This window comes from Embiotoca jacksoni, unplaced genomic scaffold (assembly GCF_022577435.1).
Source record: "Embiotoca jacksoni isolate LCO1_2020_lvr unplaced genomic scaffold, fEmbJac1.0.p SCAF_47, whole genome shotgun sequence".
NCBI lineage: Eukaryota > Metazoa > Chordata > Actinopteri > Embiotocidae > Embiotoca > Embiotoca jacksoni.
In genome coordinates, this window is record NW_027185400.1 from 223,877 (window position 1) to 251,509 (window position 27,633).

Sequence of the window (27,633 nt, forward strand, 5' to 3'; positions counted from 1 at the left end):
AGCGAGAAAAGAAATAACAAAGAATACACTGGGGTACATTGTGTGAACAGATTGTTCTCACAACACAATACAGTTAGGTAGATTGTGTTGGAAGTTGTTAATTTTACTTTAAACTCATGTTCCCGAATTGCGACATTATAGCTTTAACTGTATGAATCCAATAATGGTTGCATTGTGTCTGAATGATAAAAACCTGTCACGCAGTGACTCATATTACCCTTCAAGGAAGGAGCAACGCCACATTAAATAGAAAGGATGTTAAACAAATGTTAAAATGCTGGTTTAGAATTACAAAATAGAACTAATCTCCCATGAAGTCACTGGATTATCAACAGTGTTTGATTGACTGTTGATCTGTGGGAAACAATGCAACACAGAGACCATGGCACGTAAGACATCACTCCAACTGTGTGCATCCTGCAAATTTAACAGAAATAGGTTATTCAAGCGGTTTACAGCACTTGAGCATCAACTATTCATAAAACAGAAAAAACAGATCTTAATCTAGACTTTTATCAGCTGCACTGCCAGTGAACCGGAAGAGGATATTCAACTTCATTTGAACTACAGTATATGCAAATGACTTGGTTTGTGTCAGAGCCTCTAGATAGAAAGAACATCACTGAGCCCACTTATTTTAACACCAGTTGTTCACAATACAGCAGTAAAAGTGCCTTCATTCCAACGATATCCCTAAACTGTCTCATATTTATTCTAATAACTCCAAATAGGACATACAATATTTTGTCAGTATGTCTGAATATCGATTTTTGTGACTATGTTGCTTTTTTTTGTTCCTTTTCTTGCATTTTTTCTGGTGCCATTCGACCTCAAAAGTACTCTTCCTGTATTTGTTTGGCATTGCTTAGTGTCTCACTGGAAAAACGTCACTCAACACAGCTGCACCAGCAGGTAAGTTCAGGTGAAAAGAAGGGAGTGAGCTTTGGAGCTGAGCCCAGGGACTATCAGACTGACAGTTGAAAGAATCTTCTATGACTGCTTTCACCATTTTAACAACCACTGAGTCACATCATTTGCATTTTCTCCATTCTAACAAAGGCCTTAATAGATGTGGACTGTCACATTTAAAAAAAAAAAAAAAAAAAAAGGGCAATAACACAAAAAAAAAAAAAAAGGCTGAATGAGTTACAAAAAAAAAAAAAAAAACTACACAAGATTTTAAAAGAGGGGGAATTCATAACTTTTCATTCAGGTTAAGTACATTTACACACTTCATATATATGTGTGTGTGTGTGTAAAATGTCATGCATATACATTTAATTTCTACTTCACTAAATTTGTCATTACATATTCACAGTGACAATAAGCAATTATCAAATTTAAGTTCTGAATATTTCTTTAAATTGAGCACGGATGGAGTGAGACATCATGAGAGCATTACTTAAGTGGCCTAGATGATGTGGATCCATTGAAATGTTTTTTATTTAACCATGTTCTTTTGTAGTGCTTTTGTATGCAAGTCATTCTGTGTCGTTTTGTCTTTTATTTGAATCTGTAAATTAGGTTTGAACTGAATTAGAAATTTGTCAAATCCTGCTTCAGCCTATTTCTAATCTAGAATAAGATCTCAGAGAAAATGCCTCGTAAGGACAGGAACTGCTGGTGGAATATGGGAGGCAAAAGAATAAGTGAGTGAGATGTAAAGAAACAGAAGGAATCTTTTCCAAATTCTGACAACCTGATGTACTTTTTTTTTTTTTGCATTTACTTAGAACCTGTTTCCTAGCCTGGACTTCAATGATCACAGTGAAATAAACCAGAAGAGACATATTACGCTTACCGCGACATCTGACGTTCTTCTTCTTCCTTGGAGTTTGGACTGAAGTTTTAAACTTTCTCTCATAGCCTGCTTCTACCCAAACAATGAGATATAATCAGAGCAATAACCACAACAGATGTTATTAATTAAATAAAAAGCCACCAGATGAGAACAAAAATACATAAACAATATCAATATTCTTCAAATTTTGTTCATTAGTCATACTGCTCCTAAATAGCCTATAGAGGGAGTTTCCACTTAGCCTATTAATATTTTCCTCTCCCAAATTTCTTTATGAATTTTTAATGCTTCTCTCCATGAATAATAGCCTACTTTTGGCAATAAAACATGGTCCACTGAATTTCCATTTATATGTTTTCCAATCACATAAAGACAGCCGTTTTAACCAGTATGACCATTCCTGAATGTTGTTGTAATTCTCTCCTTTCCTATTTTGGCCTTCAGATCATGCACCTCCAAATGTTTTTTTTGTTGTTGTTGTTTTTTTTTTTAAAGATATCTTCCTTTACTTTCCTCATTTCCATTCATTCTGCCACATCTTTATCCATTAATCACCACTTTGGCATCTGGTTCATTAATGTTTACACTAATCAGCCTACACCAACTCTTCAAAGCCTGTTTTGCCGCCTCATTTCCATCAATTCCAAGATGGACCTTGGCCCACACCAAAAATAACAGACAAACACAATTGTTGAATTCCCAATAGGCAAGTGAATGTAGTATTTCACACAATAAATCATCTCTAATCCTGAAGTTAAGCAATTTTAAACTGATTATTGCTTCACATCTCATGCCATTACCTCTCTCTTTGACCTGATGTCCCCCATCAATATATATATATAAAGTACACAAAGTATACCTTTGGCAGAAATTACAGCCTCAAGTCTTTTTGAGTATGATGCTATAAGCTTGGCACACCTATTCTTGGGCAGTTTCTCCCGTTCTTCTTTGCAAGACCTCTCAAGCTCCATCAGGTTGGTGGATGGGGAGTGTCGGTGCACAGCCATTTTCAGATCTCTCCAGAGATATTCAATCGGGTTCAAGTCTGGGCTCTGGCTGGGCCTCTTAAAGACATTCACAGAGTTGTCCCGAAGCCATTCCTTTGTTATCTTGGCTGTGTGCTTCGGGTCGTTGTCCTGTTGGAAGATGAACCTTCGCCCCAGTCTGAGGTCCAGAGCGCTCTGGAGAAGGTTTTCATCAAGGATGTCTCTGTACATTGCTGCATTCATCTTTCCCTCCATCCTGACTAGTCTCCCAGTTCCTGCCGCTGAAAAACATCCCCACAGCATGATGCTGCCACCACCATGCTTCACCGTAGAGATGGTGTTGGCCAGGTGATGAGCGGTGCCTGGTTTCCTCCAAACATGATGCTTGGCATTCAGGCCAAAGAGTTCAATCTTTGTTTCATCAGACCAGAGAATTTAGTTTCTCATGGTCTGACAGTCCTTCAGGTGCCTTTTGGTAAACTCCAGGCGGGCTGTCATGTGCCTTTCACTGAGGAGTGGTTTCCGTCTGGCCACTCTACCATACAGGCCTGCTTGGTGGAGTGCTGCAGAGATGGTTGTCCTTCTGGAAGGTTCTCCTCTCTTCACAGAGCAACGCTGGAGCTCTGTCAGAGTGACCATCGGGTTCTTGGTCACCTCCCTGACTAAGGCCCTTCTCCCCCGATCGCTCAGTTTGGCCGGGCGGCCGACTCTAGGAAGAGTCCTGGTGGTTCCAAACTTCTTCCATTTACGGATGATGGAGGCCAATGTGTTCATTAGGACCTTCAATGCTGCAGAAATTTTTCTGTACCCTTCCCCAGATCTGTGCCTCGATACAATCCTGTCTCGGAGGTCTACAGACAATTCTTTGGACTTCATGGCTTGGTTTGTGCTCTGACATGCACTGTCAACTGTGGGACCTTATATAGACGGTGTGTGTCTTTCCAAATCATGTCCAATCAACTGAATTTACCACAGGTGGACTCCAATCAAGTTGTAGAAAATCTCAAGGATGATCAGTGGAAACAGGATGCACCTGAGCTCAATTTTGAGTGTAATGGCAAAGGCTGTGAATACTTATGTACATGTGATTTTTTTTTCGTTTTTGATTTTTAATAGATTTGCAAAAATTTCAAAAAAATATATTTCACATTGTCATTATGGGGTATTGTGTGTAGAATTTTGAGGGAAAAAATGAATTTAATCCATTTTGGAATAAGGCTGTAATATAACAAAATGTGGAAAAAATGAAGCGCTGTGAATACTTTCTGGATGCACTGTATATATATATATCCTTTTTGCTTGCTTGTATAAGATCCAATTGACCTAACAAGGGATCGGAAACAGTTTTGATAATCCATTCATCTTTCAATCATTTTCTTTTCTTTTTAATGGGGCAAACAGTTTCAGATTTCTTATGTGAGCATGTCTCTTTTCTTTGTCTTGCAGTCTAATAACGCCAAAATTGGGTATTTTTGGTCTTTTATCTATATTTTACATACTATAGTAAAAAAAAAAAAAAAAAAATTTAATTAAAAAAAAAAAAATCAAGCAGATTGATCAGTGGCCAGCATTTAACAGAATAACTGAGCCTGAAGTTTAACTATTTCTTTGAACACGGTCAGGATTTTATTTTGAAATCGCTGCTGTGACGCTTGTCCAAAAATGAAAACTGCGCTGCTGCTCCCACTGGCATCAATGTAGTGGTAAAGACCTTACTGGCTGAGAAAAGGTTATTTTTATTTCTGCTGATCAGCGGAACCGGAAACGCGGGGATTAGAGTGTTTACAACTCCTGGCATCCAGGGTGCACCCGGCATCAGCCTGCCATCCAAAACAGGTGCACGCAATTTGCATTTGCAGGCTGGTGCTGCCTGGGACAAAACGCGTCTTAAAATAGTGGGGTGTTTTGCTTTCTTTGCCGTGGAGGAGTTTGTTATTGTAGCTGTGTGATATCCGTCGCAGCGTCGGGCCACCCGCCATCTGTGGAAGTGGGACAAGGGAACAGATGGCGCATCCAAGCCCGGGCTGCAGGGCTGCTGACGCTGACCGTTAGAACGCCACTGAAGATGAGTATCAATCATTGAAATAAAAAGCCTGCCGTTGGCTGTTGCACAGTAGCCTATCTTCTGCAGACTTCACCATGCCAGAGTGACTAGGAGAAAAGTGGAGGACAGGAAGCATCGTACTGAACAAATTCATGCGCGACGATTCGACCACTGGCATCAACTTTAATCCCTTTTGACGTGTCTCTATCTCGGTGAACAATGGTTGACAACCGCTACGCCACAGCTCTGGTCATCGCCTGCGTGCTGAGCATCCTGGCCACCGTGTATCTGTCGGTGGCCATCGGGACGCAGCACTGGTACCAGTACAGCAGCCCCACCGTGCGCGGAGAGGCCAACATATCCGAGCTGCGCTCCCTGTACGAGGAGTTCATGGACGGGGAGTTTGATGAGAAAACCTACAGCGATACCCTGTTCCGCCTCAACGGCACCGTGGGCCTCTGGTGGCGGTGTGTGCTCGTCCCTGCCAACGGTCACTGGTACAAAGAGCCAGGTACGTTTATGTAACTGACCTCACCTGCCCAGTGACGCCTCCCTGTCACTCGTATACAGAAGTTTCAAACTATACAGCAGCTCTGCTGTCTAACTGTGCAGAGCCTCTTGTCTCGAGTAGATGCCATCATGCGTTGCTCAGGAACGCCTTGCAGCCAAAACCCTAGTCTTGGCTGTAAAGAAGGGATTCCTCATCACTGATTTCATTGAGTGTGTGCCTCCCGTGCACTGCCGTCACATTTAGGCCACAGAATTTGGATTTTATGAAAAACAAATACTCAAGTTATTTTTGAATTTCATAAAATCCTCCAATCGCACTTAAGTTTGGTATTAAATTAATGTGGATTTTTTTTTTTCCCCCCAGTTTACTGGAGATTAAAAAAAACACTCAGATCCTGATATGTCTCATTATCAAGTCTAGATTACCAGCTGGACAAACTAGACCCCCAAGCGTCTCAGATTTTCCCCATCTCGTTTCCTCTGTTAGAAATCTGCTCTACTGAAGTAATGTATCAGCTGACGGGTCCCGGATCTCCCTCATCCATCTTGTGGCCCTGGTCTTGTAGAAAATACTCTGCGTTAAAATTTACAGTAGTTTGAAAGTGCGCTCATTTATTGTAAAGTCACGTGTTATCAAATTGCTATCATTTTTCTGAGCATCAAGTAACCAACACACATAATATTATTCTATCATATGAGAAGTCTGCTGCATGGCTTTCATCATCATAAGGGCTGGCAATCATCCTCTGTAATAATTCATTGATTGTTTAGAGTGTAAAATATAGAAAGTGCCATCATCATTCATTGAAGCCCAAGCTAACTTGTTCAGGTTGCTGTTGTCTGACCAACAGTCAAAAACATTTGAGTTTAATATCATAGAAAACTGATGATCTAAACCATTTTTGTTTACCCAGAATTACACAACTAATCATTTATCAACACTGTTGCAGCTGAATTTTCCGTCAGCCCACTTATTGATTAATCAGCTAATTAATTCAGCTCCGTAGCACCGGTTGGTTTCTGGGTGCCTGGAAAAATAATTATCGTTTAGTGGTACAGTTTACAGGAGTCCCAGCATGCTCACGGTCAGTTTAGTTTGTAGCCTAAAACAACGCATTCAAATCTTTTTACAACTATGTGAAATAATGCCGCTGTTCTTTTTGAGTGAAAGTTATGACCCACACACCTGTATTCATTTTTCATGATTTTTGTGAATGTTTCGGGCGAGGTGCCCGCCCTCTCTGCATGTTGACTTTGAATGTCTACTGAAATTAAGAACCAGCAAAGGAGTAGAAAATACACACAAACCTTAAACATGTTTGGGGTAAAAGTGTATTAATCCAGATGTTAATTCAGAAGTAATTGGGGGTATTAAGTGCTTGACAGACACTTGTGACTGATCTCTTTCAGATGTCAAGATGGTGCTGGAGTGTCGAAGCTTCACGCTACCTCAGCAGTTCACGCCCAAGTACAAAGAACCGGGGAACCACAACAGTGGAGAGGACATGCTGCGCACCTGTAAGCTCAGTCACAAGTTTTTTTTGTTTTTTTTTAATATATCTGAAAGACACCGCTTCTCTGTGTGATGCATTCATTACGTGATGTTGAATAATACATTGACACCAATCAGGTTGCTGTCTTCTGTCACGCATAAGGGGTAATTATGTAAATTACTGACATGCCTTTGTACTTCCTTTGTCTGTAGACCTGTGGAGGTGCCAGTTTCTGCTGCCGCTGGTATCTCTGGGTCTTGTGGTGCTGGCAGGCCTGACTGGGTTCTGTGCCTGTCTCTGCAGAAGCCTCACCCCCACTCTGGGGATAGGCGTGCTTCACCTGCTGGCTGGTGAGACATGTTCAATTTCATCACGTAATTGGGAACTGGCAGATTTCCCCATATGAATCACCAGTGTGGTCAATTAAGCAATAAGTTAAATAACGCTTGAGGAATCCATATGTCCCGACCTACATCTAAAAACTTTATGTCACCGTGGTTCGAACTAAGTCCAAGCTATTGTTCCTTCAGTCTGAGTCGCAGGTTGGAGTCCGAGTCTCTGAAAGTAGCAAAAACATCTTCACAATTCAATTAATGTTCAAAACAGAGCTGAATTAAATCCATACATGAATATGCAGTACATCAAAACTGTGAAAAGAAGATAAGTTCAGTCCATAAGCTGGAACATAAAGAGGCTCCGTAGGGTCACTTTGTTTTATTTACCACCTGTTGTGCTGCCTCTGTGCCCTTTTAAACCTTTTAAAGCAGGTTCAATGACCTTTCGATAATCAATTCAAAACTATTTTCTTAACAAGGAGTGCCACCACACATCACAAACAACACCTGCCAGGGAACAATACTTTATTGCCTTCAAACATGCAACCAGCTTTTAAAAATTAAACTAGGTTTGAGGCAACGCTGAATATATCTCTCCTCATCTTATGCCCGGCAGGTCTCTGCACCTTAGCCACAGTGTGCTGCTACCTGGCGGGGATGGACCTGCTCCACAGGGTGTCGATGCTCCCCGACAAGGTGGATGGCTCTCTGGGCTGGTCCCTTTACCTGGCCCTCATTTCCTCGCCGCTCCACATGATGGCTGCGGCGCTGCTGGTGTGGGCGGCGCGCAGCCACAGCCAGAACTACTACCGCATGACCGCCTACCGGGTGGCATAGACTCCGACTCGCCTCCTGATCTCAAACCCCGTTTCATTTCATACCCCACTCCGACACCAAGATGCATTTTTCTTTATAATGATCTCAGAGGAATGACATGTGGGTTAATCTGCCCTCTGATGGATTAAAGTCCACATGCTCTCCAGTAAGGACCCTATCTGCTGCATTAAAAGATTTGATTTTCATCTCTCTAGAGGTCATGGAATTAATTTGAAAAGGTCAACCAGAAAGACGTACGGAGAACCGCATATGTGCGATCCAGAGTAACTTAACACCGAGTAGAAAAGTAGTAGCTGTGTCCCGGTTTCATACCACGCAGAAGTCCAATCCAGATTCTGAACATGTAGAGCGTTTACATTGGAAGTGACTAAGTGACATTTTGGCCATCGTTTCTAGAGGTAATAATAAGATTAAACTCCTAGTTAACAGCCGACATGAAGCAACAGCAGCAGTCAGACAAGTTTTAAACTGACTGAAGCTAATTATTAAATTACTCTCCATAAAGGTGCAGTTTTGATTGACCACAAGTGTGCACGCACACTTTTTCTTTGCAATGAGGGGCATTTCTTGTGTTCTTTCACTTTGACTTAAGTAAGGCTTGTTTTTAGTCCTGTCGGATTTGATTGTAGGAATGTTGCTGGCTTCTTATTGTTCCTTGTACAAAGGTATCATAACGGCAGATATGCACATCACAGGTTTTAAAAAAAAAAAAAAGTATCATAAAAAGATGCAATTCGCACTGCAACGCGGGCAATTTAGAAAAAAATATGTGGCGTGGGGCTTCATCCAAAAGAAATGACACCCACAACTCCCTTAACAAGAACCGAATTGCAAGTATGCCTGCTAAATTTAATTGAATCTTGATCGTGTCGCTGACTTGTCCGACAATGCAAAAGATGAGCTCAACTAAAAAAAAGATAATAATAAATCACCCAAATAATGTATTAATAAACAATAACCTTTATAGATTAATATACACATTAGTACATGCTATGTATTATGTTAAGTTTGTGGTATGGAACTGGGAAACATGAATTGCTTTAAGTGACCTCTGGTGGTTGAAATTTTCAAGTCTGTATCACCTGCAACGTGACCAGAATCACAGCTGGGTGCGGTCACATTTGTCCTTTTGTTGCGCTTTTAAAACACCTGGCAGGAGACATTTATTTTGAAAGGGGTTTGCTGTTTTATAATCAGTCTTTTACGTCAGCTGTTTTGAAACAGAATGTGACATCAATTAGGTAAGGGAGACCATGACTATTACTGTATTTAGGTTTCTGTTATTACCTTATATTTACATTTCTGATTCATTTTTTTGTACTTCAGTGATATTTATTTATATGTGGCGATTATTAAGGTGTTTATAATTTGTTTACCCAGTGTGTTGTTTTGTTTGCTATTTTCACACATCTTTTTAATGGTTTGACTGATTTTGTAGAAAAGATGAAAAAGTAATCATTTATTCGACGTCGTTGTGCGAATACACCCACTGTTTTGTTCACCTCACACGCTCATATTAATCCTTTTTGTGAATTTGGGTTTATTATTTGGTATTTATTCTTATTTATTTGATTCGTATTTATTAATTCTTTTGTGTTATGACCAATATGAAAAAACTAAAACATTAACAGATTCAACAGGATTTAAGGGGAAATTGCTTTTTCTTGTTGGGCATTATGAATGTACTTTAAAGGCCATATAATGATAAGCTACAGTATTCCTTTGCACTTCAATTAATTTTGAACATATCCTGAATATTGCTATAGCGATCTGTAATTTCTATTTTTTTGACTTTGTAAATAGCCAAGTAATCATATACATTTGGAAAAAAAACACCATTAATAAACATGATGCCATGCTAAATGTCCTCATAAATATATAGAGTAACACTGCTCATCAGATTACATAAATGCCATGAATATCTGTGAAATGATGCACTATTAATGGTCTGAGTTCTTGTGATAAATCGGACTGTATTTCACACGTTCGTTCCCCCAAGTGTGCGCTGAAACGGTTCATAATTGTATAAATATTGTGTGCGAGTGTGTGCAAGCGTACACATGCTGTCATTTCAATAAAAGCTTTCTTAAAAATTTATTTCAGAGTCACACCAGTCGTCACTCCTCTTCCTCCGATGCAAATCCCTGTTCGTTAGCTCGTTGCTCCTGCTCTGTCTGCACCCGGACCGCAGGGATCATCACGCGCCTCTTCCTCGCCAGGGAGAGCGCGATGCCCTTCTCGTAGTAAGCGCATTCATTGATGAAGAAAGGATAAAGAGGCTCACTGCCTTTATACCTCAGCGTTTCCCCTGAGAACGTCTGGAACAGCGGGTCTTCGGGGTGGAGCAGGCAGAAGTCTCGGTCCTGTGAGGACAAGCAGACGGGCTGATTGGTAACGAGCGACACGCTGAGGGTTAACGGCTGTAAGGCGGTCTCCACTTTTACCAGTGAGGTTCATCAAACAGGCAGAAGTGACGACGCAAAAACAGCTCAAGACTGGAATAGGGAGAAACAAGTAACTTTAGTTTCTCCACTGCATGTAGGTCAAGAAAATCTGTCGTATTGAATATAGTTCATTAAAAGCTCCAAATATCTCAGAATGAATCACTGCTGCATGGATACTCAATGCTTTCTCCAAAATGTCTCTTGATTTCCATCCAAAAAGTGTCAACTTCTGTCTGTATCGCTAAATTTGATCTCTGAAATCCATACTCTTGGTTACTTTGGACATTATTGCTCTGTCAAAATGGTTTGAAGGATTTCTGGATCTTCTCAAAAACAATATTTCACGAAGGTTGATGTTCTTTTTATCGTCATTTTTTATTAGTTGCAGTGGAAATACACAGGAAATCCAGGAAGAGATAGGTGGTGTGACATTAAACAATTAAAAGTGTCCTGTTTTAATTTTAACAATAGCTCTACACTTTTGTTTTTGTACTTAATACCAAATTATATATTTCTTTCTTTAACGTTTACCATGTAAAATGAAGAATTACCCAAAAAAGGTTCATATTTATCTAATCAAATCAAACTAAACAATAGCTTTTGAAGTTAAAGACGTGTATTGGACTCCTTCACCTTCATATAAACAGCCAACTATTAATTCCAGAAGATTTGAAATGGTATTAGAAGCATTTTGGGTTTGTCACTCGTCACGGCTGCTCTCTGGTATGAAGCCTTTTTATAGTAGAAGTCCCACACGGTGTTGTTAACAATAAGATTTATATTCAATGAAAGTGTGACACACACGGATTAACCAACAAATATACATTTATATAACAGCAGGTGAGGCCACTTACTGGATATTAAACATGATTCATGCCTGCATAAAACGCCTCGGACTTAAGGCCTTTCTTCTCATTTGTTCATATCTTTGTGGAATTGAATATGTCTCGTGCTTTATTGTCGGGTAGTTTATGTTTTTGTTGTTTACTAAGTGATTATGATAGTTTATAACTCAAACAATTGGGATTAAGTAGTAAGTGTTTAACCACTGAAGCCACGCGTCTCGGGCCGTACCTGGAGATGAGGATGAATGGCTGCCGTGATGTTGTGAGTCTCGCCGTCTCTCGGGTAGTCGATGTGTTTAACCATGGTGAACATATCCACAAATCCTCCTTCAAACACAGTACCTGAGGATGAAAACAAACGAGGGTTTAGGAGATGCCCAATTTTTTTTTAAAGCCATTTTGTATTTGTGGAGCCAAGCGAAAGTACTCAGCTGGTGACCTGTGTTTGATTGTACCCGAGTTGAAGAAGCGGACCCAGTCGAGCGTCTGCTGCACGGCCACTTTCATCGCTGTGTAGATGTTTGACCTCACCACACCGTGCGGCTGGGGGCCGATCTCCATGGCTTCAGAGAATTGATTTTAAAAAGCAACCATCACACACAATCCAGCATTCAAACTGCTTTTGGTAAACTTGTTTTACAGTAAAAATGACAAACTTACCAAAGCCGTGTTTTCCCACTGAATCAAGGGAATATGATTCTTTATTAGAGACATCAAAATGGATGAATCTCATTGGTGTATCTGGCATCTCCCTCTGAGGAAGATTGGATATTAATAATAACAAAATTCATTTGTATAGCACTTTTCATACAGGAAATGCAGCTCAAAGTGCTTCACATAAAAAAAAAAAAAAAAATCTGAAATGTAATTTGAAAATAAAAAAAATGCTTCAGAAAAAACAAAACTAACAAAATAAAACAGCGTTTAAAATATCAAATGAAGCAAAATGCATTTTAAAAGGTGCATTAGTAGATAAGTGCAGGTAAGTTGCTAATTAAAGGTTCAAATAAAGGCATATATATACTTTCTTTTAAAAAAAAACATCTACTGCGCTAGCTGACATGTACAGGTAGTGTGGTGTCGTAATAATGTTTGTTATGTGCGAGTGTAACCAAACATGCAGGAGAAATTTATTTTAAGTGTGTATAAGAACCAGTTTTACTTGCCTGCAAGTGTTTGAATATGTGCAGGCAGATCCAGTCACAGTCAGAGTATGCGATGACACACAGGCCCATGTTGGCGGTGGTGTTGTGGAGGTCGCAAACAAGATCCACTGCCTGCGGGCTGCCTTTGGGACCCAGCATGGCGTTCAGCTCTCGGGACCTGATGATCTCGTAGGGGGTCCTGTCTGATAAGGGACCGCTGGGGGGTGGGGGGTGGGACGGGGATAGAAACAGGCACCTTAACATCATCATCAGAACTGTAACCACGTGCGACATCAACCTCCTCTCGTCGCCTTACTTGAGGGTGGCGTGGGTGAAGCAGCGGTTCAGGTCGGTGTCGACGTATCTGCGGCACTGCTGCATGGCCCGCGGGTTCGACAGCACCATCAGCGCGGGCTCTCCGTCCTCTCCGTCCTCGCCGTCCTCCCCGCCTCTCTCCGCCGCTCTCCTCTCCGCCTTCAGCGTCTCCCTCACCAAGTACACCCCAGACAGCTCGTTGCCATGGGTACCGCCACACACCGCGACCCGGGACAACCTTGGCAAGCACACCGCCTCGTCCACCTCCATCTGACCCGCAAGCGATCACAGATGCGGCAGGGAAAAGTGCAAGAAATTGCAACAAAAAACACAATCACAAGGGCAAGAAAATAAGTGTACATGACGCATCCAGCTTCGAGCCGAAGACGTGCACAGTTTGGGTTGCAGTTTCTTCTACTTGTATCTGTTTTTATTCAGCACGCATCGGTGTCAAACGATGTCAAGCTCCAAATTTAATTTCCCCTAATTTGTTTTTCTCAGTGGGAGGTTTCACTTCTACCAGTGCTGATGTCACTGGGAACAACACTGCAACACAAAGCAGAGATATTGATGGTGAACGCTTACCTCGCTTTTCTGGCTTGCTGAATACTGTAAAGGGGCAAGTCCGGCTTAAAACCCTCTTAAAACACTGAACCCTGGATCAGCTTAAAGTCTGTTTACGGTCTCTTGGGACGAGGCTTGAGGTAAGTCAGGGTCAGCTTCACATTCACAATTGCTAGATTAAATGAATGAGAAGGAATCATACTGTGCATCTTACCCTACGCACCCTGGCTTGTTACCTTTCTCTTCCCTCTCCCCCCTGCCGTTTACCCTCTTCCACCCTCTCTCAGGCTTTCATGCAGTTTCACTGATTCAGCATTCCCATCCCTCCCTCTGTACAGGCTGTTTTGCTGCCCGTTATGCAAACTCTAACCCGGCTCTCAACCACCTCTTGTCCACTGCACTACACTGTAGCCAGGGTGTGTCCCGAGTGTGATGCAGTGCATCAGTCGCTTCCTTTTGGTCACAGCGGCTGGGAGTTTAGCCGAAAGCCAAAGCCCCTCCCCAACTTTCCCCGGCTCCCCCGTTTCTCTCTCTGCCCCGTGTATAGGATGGTAGGTTCCAGTCTGCCTTTCAGAATTTTTTTTTTTTTTTGGCTAAAAATAAATCTGCTGGCATGACACAGCAGGAGAGGCGCCCGTGATGCGAGCGGGGGAAGAAACGGCTCTCGTCGCCGGGAAAATAACGAGAGAGCCACAGAGAGAACTCAGATTTTAAAGCTTAGGATTTAAAGGTGACTGTTAAAGGAAAAGTGAAAATAGCAGGTGACAACTACAATTCCTTCTGTTGTTTTCTTTCTTTAATTGGAAGTGTGCTACCTCACGTACAATTGTTTTCTGTTGCAGAATTGTCGGGTGTTTTTTTTTTTTTACAGCAGCCTGACTGAGAGTGGATTTTAACAATTATATATATACATATATATATATATTTTTTTTAGCCAAACATTTTGTATCTTAACACCAAAAAAAAAAAACACTTTTAAGAAGGATGTATTCATTTGTTGTTGTCGTTTGTTTTGATTAACTGTGAAGGAGATATGTACTTTGATGGGAATTTGAAGTTTGGCAAGTCATGGCAGCAGCTCAGTGAGGCTGTACTAGGACACGGTGGTGCTTTGAGCTAAATGCTAACAACACCATGGCAACCATAGCCTGTGCGACGCTGTGACGTTCAACGTGTCCACCATTTTAGTTTAGCATGTCAGTGTAATAACAACTGTTAATTCACACAAAGTCCAGCGGTGGCTAAAGGGAATGGGGAGTTTGTCATGTAGGTGTCTGGTATGAACCAAAGTATTAAACATTTAAAAAAAAAAAAAAAAAGTTTGACCCAATAATGGCGCTGCTTTTGACTTTATGGATATAAAAGTGTAACATTTGTTTGGCTGCAATTATAATAATATTTGAATTTGAAAATTAAATAATTATCGTCAAGAATATTGTTTTTGCAGAAATACTATATAATTAAAACTTTTTATTTCTTGTTATTTATCAGATGACATATTTGTCAATATTGACATGTCTGCAATTAACCAAGAGTCAGTATTCCAGCCTGGTTCTTACAATATAACAAGGATCTCTGGCACACGTCAAATGGGATTTCCATGCATGTCATTTGCTTAAAAATCTCATTTTGTTAGTCTGCACGCTGACGGAAAACTACAGTATGCACCGTTTTAAGATGATCGACCGTATAACAACAAAAAAGAAAATGTTCCTAAAATTGGAAATGTTTTAACAAATAAAATTAAGGAACAGTATGAAAAGCTATTTTGTCTGACATCACAGCATTTATTACAGATGTTCTTTTCTGTGTTAATACAAAATACTGAACAATGTCACGTACTTAAACTCCCTTTTTTTTTCTGAAAATGAAGACAGTCATCTTCCAATATTATGAGGGACCAAAAATACAAGAAAAAAAGCCTACCTTACAGTTATCAATACTATAATAAGAATTTCTATACACTTATAAAATCATAGTTATTTGCAATGTTTTTAAATTCTTTGTTTCTTTATTCTTCATTTTTAAGTACACTTACAAACAAAATTATTAAATGCACACACACACGTGCGCGCACACACACACACACGCACACACACATTATATCTCATGTTTTTGGTGTCAAAGTGTATTTGCATATGTATGAAACAGCAGATACGCAGTAGTGTGATGTTTGTTTTCACCGCCGCATGTACTTGTTTTCTTTTGCTCATTTCTCTGTGTTACTGTCAACACAGAAATACACCCTTTTTAAAAATCCATTTGTACTGCCATCTGACTTGGTCATTATTCACTTTATTGGCAAAATGGCAAAATATAATTCCAACACTGTGAAAAAAAGGTAATTTCCTACATTTTTATTCAACAAAAATGTACTAATGAGATTTTCTCAGCAGTGGGACCAGCTTTTTTTTTTTTTTTTTTTGCCATTTTGCAGCTTTGTAGTCACGTTTCCAACTTTTCTTTTTTTTTTTTTTTTTTTTTTTTAAAGATTTGGAAATTGGTACAAGAAACCGGCTATAAACGTCTGCATCGTATCCACTGGGGTGTGACGTGAATACAAGTGAGAGAGCAGGTTGCTCGTTTCTAAGGCGAAGAGAACGAGTGTTCAGGCCTCACAGCCACACCATAATTTTCACCGTCATATTTTCTATTAGGCCTTGGTAAAGAAACTATAAAACATGACAGTGTGGAGGGTCAGTCGGTACTTCTGGACAATCTTCTTCTTTTTTTTTAGCATACTACACTGCACAGTGGCTGTGTTGTATAGTGATGGAAGAGCAGATTAGCAGTCGCACACAAGCAATCTAGAACCTTCACTTCATTACATTAAGACACTAAATCAGAGATGAACAACAAAAAAAAATCCTTGCTAACGTCTTGAAGGCCACCAGTTGACAATTAAAATGAAAATTATTTTAATCATATTTATATATAAATGTATATATTAAACAGGTTTTACCCCCCTTTTTATTTTGTATTTTTTTGGGGAGTTGTTACTAATGCGAACAATGCTGTGGATGACGATAAGAACACGACCTTCTCACACAGGGTGGAATCAGCGCGAAACCTCTTCTGCTCCCGATCCGACAGACTGAACGCACTCGAGCAGAGAGACTCGGTTGAACGATCGACGATAGATTCGGAAGCACTGCTCGTTTCATTTCCTCCCCTCCTTACGCTCACGCCGACGCAAGTCAACGCGGACATTTTCCTTCCAGTCCTCTCCGATAATGTGACGGCAATAAAAAAAAAAAAAAAGGGGGGCAGATGCTTAGACTCGAGGAACCAAAGTGGGATGAGGGAGGGAAAATCCTGCTCTCCCTCCGGATCAGACAGCAGTGACCGTCCTGGAGATCTCTTAGAACAGAGAGCCGCTGGAGGGGAGCGGCCGTCCAAGTAGGGGATAGACAGGCCTTTGCGTAGCTGTCCACCAGTCGGCTTTGATGGTCAGTCTCTTCGGGACACTTTTACAGTCAATACCGAGGTCAAAATATGTCCTGGCAGCCCTCCCAGGTGCCATGGTCCTTAGCTTCCCAGTAGCCTCCCTTATAGATATGAACTGGCTCACCTGTGATCTGGTCCTCGCAGTGCTCGAACCAAAGTGCCTGGTAGTTGTCATGAGGGGCGCCTAAAAGAGAAGAGAAAAATGATGAAAGAAAATCTGAGCAGACAAACACAAATCAAAGCATGAGATAGTCGCAGTAAAGGAGATTAATGATGAAGATGAATACTTGCTTTTTAGGGCGGGGTCAGTAAGAGAGTCCTCATCGACAGCTTGTTCGGAAGAGAAGAGGGGGGAATCACAGAGATTTTTTTTTTTACCCCTTAATTCCAAGATTTTCCCCATGCAAGGTAGAGACGATTACAAAAAGAAGCAAATAGGTAACAGACTTGACCCTCACCTTCTTCTGATTGGCTGGAGGTGCGCTGGCTGGCGGCCTCCCTCTCCCTCTCGCGCCGGGCGCTGCGCTGCTTCTCCTCCAGCCGCTGCTTCTCGGCGTTGGCCTCTTCCCAGTGGCCGTCCTCCATCAAACGCTGGTCGGGTCGGCGTCGGCTGTCGGTGGGCGCCACGCCGTCTTCAGGCTCGTTCAGGGTCAGAGCCAGGGCGGTGAAGTAGTACATGGTTTCTGCCCCGTCACTGTGGGCGAACAAAGGTGAGGGACAGCGGCACCGTGTCAAAACTTTGCCGGCTTTACGCTTAAATGCCTTAAACATAGACAGAAGTAAAAACCAGCCTAAACCTTTGATTTGAGGATCATCGACAAAGTCTTTTTTTTTTTTCTTCTTACTCCTTCAAAATCTGAATTGTCTTCCAGGAACCAACAAAATCCACCCATTAAAAAGAAGTTCGACAAGCTGACTCACCTGCCGAAAACAGACTTAATGGGTGTTATTTATAGACTCTGCGTGTGACTCAGGTTTATACACACCCAGCCGCACAGTACTCGTACTTACGGCAGAGGGTTTCTCCTCCACACCTCTCTGGCTTTGAGGGTTTGATAGACGGTCTTCTGCTTGCCCTCGGTGCCGTTCTCTCCCCCTCGGCTGCTCTGCATCACCCTGGAGAACTCCATCTTCTCATCCCACGTCCCCGACAGCACGTAGTGGGCCTTACCGTCTTTGTCCATCACCACACCGGTCACCTGAAAACAGGAGGGACGGCGGGTATTGAGAGGAGACGAGCAAACGGGAGTAAAGAATCATGACTCGTCGAGAATAAGAGGGCAGAAATAGTTTTCAAGTTTTCAGAGCAGTCAGAAGCTATAACCTTCGTGAGTACGTTTCTAGTCCACAACAACACTTCCGTTGCTCCCCGACACACCTACTTGTCAGATTTGGCTCCCAAAGACTTCTTTCTGTTCCCCAAAAAATGGACTCAAACTTTGATGTGCACCTTCTGCTCTAGTTTCATGCGCGTCGGAAAATTGCAGATGCGCCGGACAAGTGGTCACAAAAACACGTGTAACTCAGAGGTGCCGATGTTGATAAAGTGATGAAACTTGGAATAGTTAGGTCACAAAAGTTGTTGCTTCTCCTTGCTCTGCGCTCCGATAAGCAGTCTTTGAACTTGTCGTGTGTGAAAAGAAGCAAAGAAAACGGTAAAAAATTAAGAACAGCTCTAAAAATGAAGTGCTCGGCTGTGCAGGGAGTCAAGAAGCAGCTTACTGTGTGTCGTTGCTGAACCTAATTTTTGAGACTCCAGCTCGGGTTCTGTTGGAGGGTTCTCCAGCTTTCTCACCTTTCTGGCTACATCTCTGGAGAAGTAGCTGTAAGGAGCAAACTTCAAGTGGCAGCGGTCTCCGGTGGTGTGGTTCACTACGTCGATCTCTCCAGACTGCACGGAAAACACAAAGACTTTAATGGACTGTTCTTTTAAAATGTACCAAAAAAAAAAAAATGTAACTTCAATTTTACGGTCAGACAATCCGATAATACTTTTATTGTGCGCTGTTTTCACAGAATTCAAATCTTTCATTTGTCACACGTACGCAAACGAAATGTGCAGTAAAATGCAGCACGGTGTGTTTTCAAGGCCGCGCTCGAAGACGACTGTACAATTCATAATTATTACTAGAGTGAGAGCGAAATAAGAATTGAGGAAAAAAAACATGAACAAGGATGAAATTAAAATAATGAAAAAAATATTTAAATATATGTCGTAGTATTAAGTAAGTATTACAACTGAGAAGTGGCCCAGTTTACGCTGAGCTGTGCAAAATCTGTGCATAAATACATAAAATATAAACATCGAAATAAATACTTCCAAAAATATGTTTAAAAAACACCAAACGTGCAAATTTTGCCTGTTTTCTCTGCACTGTACCGGGGTTTGGTTCTGTTGTAAAGTATTGTTTCGTGTCCACATTGTGAATTGATGTTGGGATACTTCAAAAAAAAAAAAATCCAGTAAATCGATGTCAAACTTTTAAATGGTCTGACATTTGGTTTGTGCTGTTCCTACCGTGAGAGACAGACATTTACTGTCTCTCATTATATCAACCTTGATGCAGGAAATGCTGCCAGTCTGGTCGTGGTTTTACTGGTTTTACAAGATTTGTCATCGATTGAACGAAGCAGCTTTAACCTGTCCCGTATCGTTTCAACTATAAATACGGACGACGTAGATGTATTTCTATTGTGGTTATTTTCCCTGTTAACTGTAATGGTCAATTTAAAATGACATTCTTCTCTACCTGCGGAGGGGTCTCTGTCAAACTCACCTGATCGATCCAGAGTTTTCCCACGATAATGTTGTGCACTGTGGTGGTAACTTTCTTCCACGTGTAGTGATTGTTGCCCTTCTCAAAGATTGCATGAATTGTGCCTGCGAGGAAATGCAGACAGAACAAACAATGAATTAATTCAAGGTAACAAAAGAAAACCTTGTTACTTGGCACGAGTAATCTCTCTGTTAAGAAAGGCGTGACCGATACACACCTCAAGCTTTTACTTATTAATCTGTCATAAGAATGTTTTGCATGATTGGCCAATGACCCCTTTTATCATAAAAAAACAATAACAATTCACACCTTCCTCCAATGTCATAGTGATACCGCAGGGCATGCTTTACTTCCTTCTGCACCAGGTTGTCTCTTACCTAAAGGCATGATGGAGAGGTATTTGCCTCTGAACTTGCTGGCGACAGTGATTTCCTGCCTCAGGGTCCAGCCACGATCTGAGATCGCATGATGAGCCGCTGCAGGAGGGTGGTGACTCACCTGGGAAAAAGAAAAATAGCTCACTAAATGAAAGAAAATGACTTCAGGCATTAGAATGTGATACTTGAGTGCTATTGTTCGGAGGCTTGGGTCATCAATCGGAGCAATGACTCACATAAAGACTAGTTCACATGAACAAACAAATAAAAAAGCAGCTCTAAATCTCAAACCCAAGTATACTACAATGTACAATGGCATTCAAGAGTTTCCCCCACTTGCCCAATCTCATTCAAAGCCTTTGTGACTGATTATACATAGGCGCGCGCGCACACACACACACACACACACACACACACACACACACACACACACACACACACACACACACACACAGCCTTAAGCCTCCATTCTGCGTCCTCCACAATCATCTGTTCAACACACACCACATTCAAATCACTGCATAGAAATTGAAAACAATATTATGATTTTATGTATTTGACCACCACCGCTTCTCTAAACCGTAATTGAATTAAAACAAACCTTTCTTTTCTGGATTTAATTTGGCTAAGACTCATGAATTCTACTTCTTTAAAACATGTGCAACCTCGAATACATCCCCCCCCCCCCCAAAAAAAAAAAACAGGAAGCAAAATTCTCTCCAGATGCTGAGTCTGGGATTTTTCAACTCATCCCTCCTGACATCTTTCAGTTTCACTTCCTCATTGAAAGGCTTTCTATTTTTCCCAAGTTGCCTTTCTATTTATTTTTTCCCCCTCTCACCTGCTCACAAAGGGATCGGTAGCCGCTCTCTCTCCGGCGGTCCAGCTCATACGTTTCCCCCAGCAGAGGGTTGAAGGGCTTCCCCGTGCGGTGGACGGTGGTCGAGTAGGAGGACACGGAGAAGGCGGCCACGTAGCACATCTGCTCCAGGGAGCTCTGGCTCTTTGCGGCCTTGTCTAGCAGCTCGTGGTACTCGAGGTCCTCGGACAACCGCTGCAGCATTGAAATGGGCTCGTTGAAGTTGACCTGGGAGGAAGAATTATTGAATATATATTCATATTTATATCATTTCAAGAACTCAAAATGTATAGAGTTGAGCCTTCTGGTTCTCTAACCTTTAATGTGCGGGACGCACAAACATCTGGAACATGTGGACGACGGGAGAAACTTAAAAATAAGGTGTAAAATGTTTTTACATAATGTTTTAATGCACTAACATTCGCATTAATTTACTCATTCAGTTTGGCTATTTCTGTCTCTGGCTCTTATATTTATGTATACAACAATATGTGGCACTTTTAATGTGAAAACAGTCTAGGAATGCCTCCCTGGAAAGATTGATAAGGTTAACTTTTCCCGTCATGCTTCATCTTTCTGCATAACAACAGGTTCATATTTGGTACCATTTATAATTTGTTTTATTGCATTTTATATTGTATTTTTGTTTCTGCACGCTGGGTTTAATTTAGTTTTCTTCTTTTATTTTGGTTGTTTCTGACGGAACAAATCCCAACTAAAAATGCCGTAAGAACGACGCCACGAATATGAACTGCTAGTATCAATTGTCTTGTCGTTTCCTCTGCACAAAGCGAGATGAAAGGTCTGGTAAAAAAAAATATATATGTCCGAGTTGTGAGACAAGCGGTTGTCGTGGCACGAGGACTCTGAATTCTCTGAATAAACACCTGCGGTATCATGGGATTACAATGCTTACAATGCGATGACAGGTTATTTCGTCGATCTGTCAGCAGAGCGCTGTGAATCTGATAAGTGGCTCTCAGAATGTTGCTCGCCTCATATTGTAGAAATGCCACAGATCACTGTTTTGGTTTGAAGAGAATCCCAGTAACACGCTGCCGCCATCTTCTGATTGACGTGCCCTTTTTAGCTTTTTGAAGTTAACACGTTTTGATTGCGAGCGCACTCAAGGGACACGAGAGGAGCATCTGACAGGTGACTCATGCGACCGAGTGAAACACGGCCGAGAACCCAGCGGGCGGATTCTTAAGCACAGATTAACTTCTGCAAAAATAACTCACAGCAGCGTTTCTCAGGAAGACAATGTACTTGTGGTGCTCGGAGGCACGGCGTGCGCAGAGCACTCATTGAGCGAGCTTTGTTTTCTACAATTGCACAATTGTTCTCCGCGGTGCATAAGCGGCCGAGCTAATTTGAAAAGTGTCAAATGAAGCGTTTGAATATAAGAATAATAAGATTTAATATTCGGTCTTTGCCCTTCAATTGGGATGGAAATTGCAGCATACGTTCGACCAGCAGTGTGACTTTGATCTCTCACTCAGTCACAGATGCTCGCTTTATAGCTTCTCCCCCTTGTTGCGGTGCGGCTAAAAAAAAAATATTGAATTTATGTCATTTACCTAATTTATGAGCACCTGTTTCTTTCTAATTGTGAGAGTCTCTGCTGCGTTTTGCAGGCATTGACAGTCGCGTTAGTTTCTGTCCTCTGATCTCTGAGCGAGGGGAGATTGCTCACTCATTAATCAATAGCGTCGTTCTTTCCGACAGATTTAAAAATAAATAAATAGACAAAAAAAAACAACCCGCAGAAATGGTTGGCTAAATATAGCGTACGAGTGGGAAACACCGCTCACAGGCATCGGGATCTTGGACAGCTCTTTGCCGATACAGTTCTTCATGATGCTCCAAAGGTTGAGGGAGTAGTTGGGTTTGTCGGAGATGCGCGTCCGCCTCTTCTTCAAGGGAACCAACTCCTGACAGGACGACTCCTGGTTCATCGCCAGAGGCTCCTCGTTCAGCTGAAACGCAGACTTTTCTGTCAATAAACAGCGTAAAAGCTCCTGGAAATAATAACAGCTTTAAACACGGACGTGTAAACGTGTAAACACGTTTTACAGCCGAGACGATGCCAATAGCAACATAATCACACTTTAAGTACCAATAAAACCACCAGCCAGCTGCAGCTTTTCACTGAAACTAAGTGCACTTAGTGATCATAACTGATTGTATAGAACGTTAGAATAGATTTGAAGTCTGCAAGTCTTCTAACGGAGGACAGACTGAAACCTACCGATTGATCATCGGGACACATTTCACTGTTGAAACCGCTGACATTACTGCTCGACCTCCTGGAAGAGATTAAAAAAATAAACATATACGGTTCACAGTCAGACTCACCATGGCATCAAGAGGACAGCTGACGGGAAGTACGGTAGTTTGCTCGTATACTTGTTGTGGATCCACATTTGAAACATATACATATGTTTGCGTGTGTCTAAAAGGCTTCTGTCTATTTGAGCAGCCGTTTTAATGCACAAGAAAAACTGTTTAACAGCTCCAAACCATATTAATCAATGAGTGACTCCGCAACCGAGCGACATGTGAGGAAACCTCTGTGACAGAAGAACACCGTGTGCCAGAATGTCAGACAAGGAAGCGGGTCAAATAAATAAACGCACAAAGATAAAAAAAATTTAAAAAAACTGAGTCATGGGGAAATTCACAGTGAAAGAGTCACTTGTTGTCTTTTTAACTGTATTAGCGGTAAACATGTGTATGACGGGTGGAAGAGAATCTACTGACTTGTGGAACTGGGGGTCTGCAGGTACAGTGATAAACTCAGGGGCTTCTTCCATGGCATCAAAAAACTCGTTTTCGTCATCCTCGTCACTGGCCTCACCTTTCCCTGGCCCGGTGACACCTTGGCAAAAACAATCAGTTAAGATAATCACATGCCATCTTCGTAATGTTATGTTTCTCTTTCCTTTTCTTTTCTTGTGAAGTATCACGTAACTTGAGTTCTGCTGGAAACCAAGCTAATGAAATTAAAAAAAAAAAAAAAGAGATTGAAATCTGCTTTTTGTTTTTTGTCTGCTGGCAAAAGGTTGCTCGGAGACTGACTTTGATTTAAGGTTGGGAACCACTTGATTAATCCACGACAGGATTAATCAACCAATCACTGCAGACTTGGAGGCTGAAGGGTTCACAAAAAATGAAATCAGTGTAATGAAGAGGAAGAATTAAAAAAAAAAGGAGGACTTTTCAGAGTGCATGTGCAGAAGAGGGAAGTGGAAAGAACAAGTGGGGATCAACTGACCGCCTTACTTTTATTGTCTGCGTTGGCATTAGACTGGGCGGCCCCTCTGAACGCTCGCTCCAGGTGATTGTGCTGTTTGGCCAGTTGCTCTAAAGTCTCCTCCAGTCTCACTCTCTGGTCCCGTTCTGCCTGCAAAGCCTTCTGCCATCGCTTGCTGTGACCCTGAGCCAGTGTGAGGAAGTCCCGGCACGCCTGAGGGCCAAAACATCAAAAAAGGAGAAGCAATGAAATCCAAGCTCCAACTTGGTATTTACAAAGTTCATTCGGCCTTAAAAAAAAAAAAAGAAAAGCGGGAGTATAGATTGACGAGGCCTGTCCTCATTGATATTGCACATTCATAACAAAGCAGGAGTAAATATACCGACGAAGGAAGTGATACTTACATTAATCATGGCATTAGAGGTGATGCGGAACAGTGTGGCCCTTTCTGCCACCTGACGAATCTTATCCCCCGCCTCTCCGGTCAGACGTAAACTGTCCAGCTCTGACAACGACCTGATATAAATAAGAAATCATGGATGAACAATTTGGACAACATTTAATCGATTTACAGTGTAAAAAGGTGTAACTTCTGTTGTATAGTCTGTAAACAGTCCCTTTGGCTAATTGTGCAACACCACACCTAAAGTTGCCATCTGAATGTCAAAACTGCAGTATAATTTTTAAAAAAAAGGTTTGGCAACTGAGTCATCTGTTTTGCATATTTCAAAAGTCAGTGTGTGCGTGTTTTGAGTTTCAAATGATTAATTTCTAAGTTGAAACAAAAGAGACATGAGACATGTATCAGAGCTTCGCCTCAGGACTAAAGCAGGAATGGAGACAAAAATGGGTAAAGCCTGACCTCTGGAGGGCAGAGCCGTGCTTTGAGATGAGGTCGTTGCACGTGCTCAGATCTTCCACCTTGCTGCCAAGTGTTCTGAGAGCGGACTGGACTTCTGAATTATGGGAGCCGCCGCCCTGTCCGTGAGCCGCCGGTGGGGACGATGAAGAGAAGTCGTCCCCCGAGTCATCTGTTGAAAAAAAAAAAAAAAAAAAAACTTAAAATTAGTTGCACGGATGCAAATGTGACTTTCTCATCACCTCTATCTGATTAAAAAAAATATGTAATTTATGGATTTAAAAAAAAAAAAAAAAAAAAAAAAAAAAAGCTTTTTCCCTGTGCCTGTCTTCGTGTCCTCCCTGAGAAATGTTTTACCTGACTCAGCCTGCATGCGGGCCGCCTTGGCTTTGGCCAGCTCCAGGGCCGTGATCCAGCGCTGACGCTCCACCTCGCAGCTGGCCTTCAGGTGATACGTCTGCGCCCCGCCGTTGGAGATGACAAAGTTGCAGGCGTCATCCACAGTGATGGTCGCCGTGGCCAGGTTGATCGTGCCCCGACACGTGTGACCCATCTCTGCCTGGGTCCTAATAACCAGAGGAGCTTCATTGGACTTTTTTTTTTTGTAAGAAATGTAACTTAAATAGACAAAACTCGCCCAAAACTACAACAGTGGTTATTTCACAATTTTTAAAAAAAGAATTAAAAAAAAATTTTTTTTAAAAGGTGAAATTCAAGCCGGCATTATAAAGTTAGTTGTGAACAGGAACCTCAAGACAAGAGGCCTTTTCCACCTCCACATGTTATCAGTAGAGGACTTGTGTATTTAGTGACGAGAACACAAGAGCGTTCTTTAACGTGACGTGCAGGTTCGGTTAAACATAAGAAAGCGCTGCTGATAACATGCGATTGATCGGCCCACGGTTAGTTAGAGGGGAGGAGGTGCAATAAATCAGCCATTACAGCAGACCAAGGCTGATCGATTTCTCTGGTGACGCAATCGGGGCTTTTACGTAATCTGTGTTTTGCAGGAAAGCGTACCTGTAGTAGGACAGCAGCCCGTTGCTCAGGACAAACCACCTCCGCTGATAACCTTTGATGTAATTGGTCCACTTAAACACCCATCCTTTGTACGTGTCGCCGGCAGGGGTGGGAGTGGGGCTCTTGGGTTCCGACATCACACCCCCCAAAACCTCGAGGTACAGATTTGACGAACCCTGGGAGGGAAGACGAAAGTGAGAAATCTCAGAATTTTGACGTGACGAGACCCGAAGCGCCTCATCTCGCCTCAAAAACACCGTTTTCTTTACGAGCTCGAAACCAAAAATCATCTCCCCGAAGGAGGAGAGTTTCTCTGCGCTCGTCGGAAATTAGATTTTTAAAGAGGGGTGGGCCGACGGGTACGATTTGTGACATCACAAATAGCTTGGAAGGCGATTTTCGACTCAAATAAGCGTGACGTTGAAACTTGTTTTTCTTTTTATGTGAAGATATTTTTTTATTGACCTCCCCCACCTAAAAGAAAAGAGACAGTTCAGTCACGAAGCAGCGGGCGAAAGAAAAATACATTCACTTCATGAGGCGGGTGTGACCGAGCAATTAAATGATCCAGGTAAATAAATACAGCTCAACCCATTTCTACAGCCAACATTTATGCAATTCATCACTAGTACTGTCTCCGAGTGAAACCAAATAATATACGGATACATAAGCAAATCAACAAACAAACAAACAAACAAACAAATCTGTGACTAGAATAAAACAACAAGTTAAAAGGCCAAAAAAAAAAGGGGTGTTTGTACAAAAAAACACTTCAATTGATGTTGAAACATAATTGAAATGTTTTTTTGTTTTTTTAAACAATAAAATAAAATAATTAAACATATCAGACTCAAATTAGTATTCACATCTTTAAACATGTGTAAAAGGGGATTTTGGGCTTTTAATGTCGGACTGAAACAATTCACACTTCATCTTGAAGCTTAAAGATTTACCGTTATTAACCTTAAATATATAAATATATTGTTTTAATTGACAATAAAAGACAATTATTAATATGAATTAAGGCACCAATCATTAATGATTGTTACTCTTGATATTTGGATGATGTCATCGTGTTTGAGGGGGGGAGGGGGGATGTGATTACTGTGCAATTATTAAAAAAAAAAAAGGTCCAAGAAGAATATAAATAATATAAATAATATAAACTTTATAATATCAACACCAGCAGCTAGCCCGCGTTAGCAGCGGAGCTAAGTGGGAGTCGCGATGATAACAACTAAAAAAAAACGCTAAATCTTGAAAGCTAAAATAAAAAAATAAAAAAGATAAGAAACACAAACCGACACGGTTTTTTTGTTTTTGTTCTTGAAGGTGATAAAAAGTTAAAATAGATTTTTTTAAAAAGCCGGTAAACGTGCGCGGTCGTTAGCTCCCGTTAGCTCGGTGGCTAACTGTTTACCTTGACGTGTCCCGGTGAAGTCACGGCTAACTCCCGAGGAGGCTAACTAGCCTAGCTCCCTCAAAAAAAAAAAAAAAAAACCAAAAAACTTTAAAAACAAAAACAAGTAAACATTAGATGTCGACGACGACAGTAAGTACGACTGTAAAAAGTAACTGACGCCAAATAATTGTGTTACTATCCGTCAATAATCGCGTTCATTCTTACAGCTGCGTACGCTGAACAATTATCTAAAGCTAGGTGGCTACATCTAACTAGCCTAACGTTAGCTCGTTGGTTACACCCGGTGCAACGCGATA

The 27,633-nt window shown here is 41.5% G+C and overlaps 3 protein-coding genes across 4 annotated transcripts; 1 reads left to right on the forward strand and 2 right to left on the reverse strand.

Moving 5' to 3' along the window:
- The first annotated feature begins 4,486 nt into the window (after window positions 1–4,486).
- LOC138210586 (claudin domain-containing protein 1-like) lies at window positions 4,487–10,103 on the forward strand. Its single transcript, XM_069169824.1, has 4 exons — window positions 4,487–5,342; window positions 6,752–6,859; window positions 7,047–7,184; window positions 7,786–10,103. Exons 1-4 carry the CDS (start codon window positions 5,051–5,053, stop codon window positions 8,004–8,006), a joined length of 759 nt encoding a protein of 252 aa, XP_069025925.1. The 5' UTR covers window positions 4,487–5,050; the 3' UTR covers window positions 8,007–10,103.
- LOC138210585 (N-acyl-aromatic-L-amino acid amidohydrolase (carboxylate-forming) B-like) lies at window positions 8,855–13,775 on the reverse strand. The gene is made up of 7 exons (XM_069169822.1): window positions 13,341–13,775; window positions 12,757–13,025; window positions 12,462–12,657; window positions 11,956–12,049; window positions 11,751–11,858; window positions 11,525–11,637; window positions 8,855–10,369 (listed from the first exon to the last, which is right to left on the reverse strand). Exons 2-7 carry the CDS (start codon window positions 13,023–13,025, stop codon window positions 10,124–10,126), a joined length of 1,026 nt encoding a protein of 341 aa, XP_069025923.1. The 5' UTR covers window positions 13,341–13,775; the 3' UTR covers window positions 8,855–10,123.
- A 1,077-nt stretch (window positions 13,776–14,852) lies between these two features.
- Window positions 14,853–27,631, reverse strand: LOC138210614 (oxysterol-binding protein 1-like). Of its 2 annotated transcripts, XM_069169867.1 has the most exons (17): window positions 27,335–27,631; window positions 25,915–26,090; window positions 25,252–25,460; window positions 24,898–25,066; window positions 24,440–24,551; window positions 24,065–24,248; window positions 23,543–23,660; window positions 23,031–23,088; window positions 22,594–22,758; window positions 20,762–21,007; window positions 19,921–20,041; window positions 19,544–19,647; window positions 18,562–18,657; window positions 17,778–17,965; window positions 17,225–17,460; window positions 17,058–17,096; window positions 14,854–16,950 (listed from the first exon to the last, which is right to left on the reverse strand). In XM_069169867.1, the coding sequence occupies exons 2-17, from the start codon at window positions 26,049–26,051 to the stop codon at window positions 16,808–16,810; spliced, it is 2,325 nt and encodes a 774-aa protein (XP_069025968.1). In that variant the 5' UTR covers window positions 26,052–26,090; window positions 27,335–27,631; the 3' UTR covers window positions 14,854–16,807. The 2 variants fall into 2 exon arrangements, with proteins under 2 accessions (XP_069025969.1, XP_069025968.1); XM_069169868.1 differs by lacking the exon at window positions 17,058–17,096 and having other exon boundaries at window positions 14,853–16,950.
- Between the last annotated feature and the right edge of the window lie 2 nt (window positions 27,632–27,633).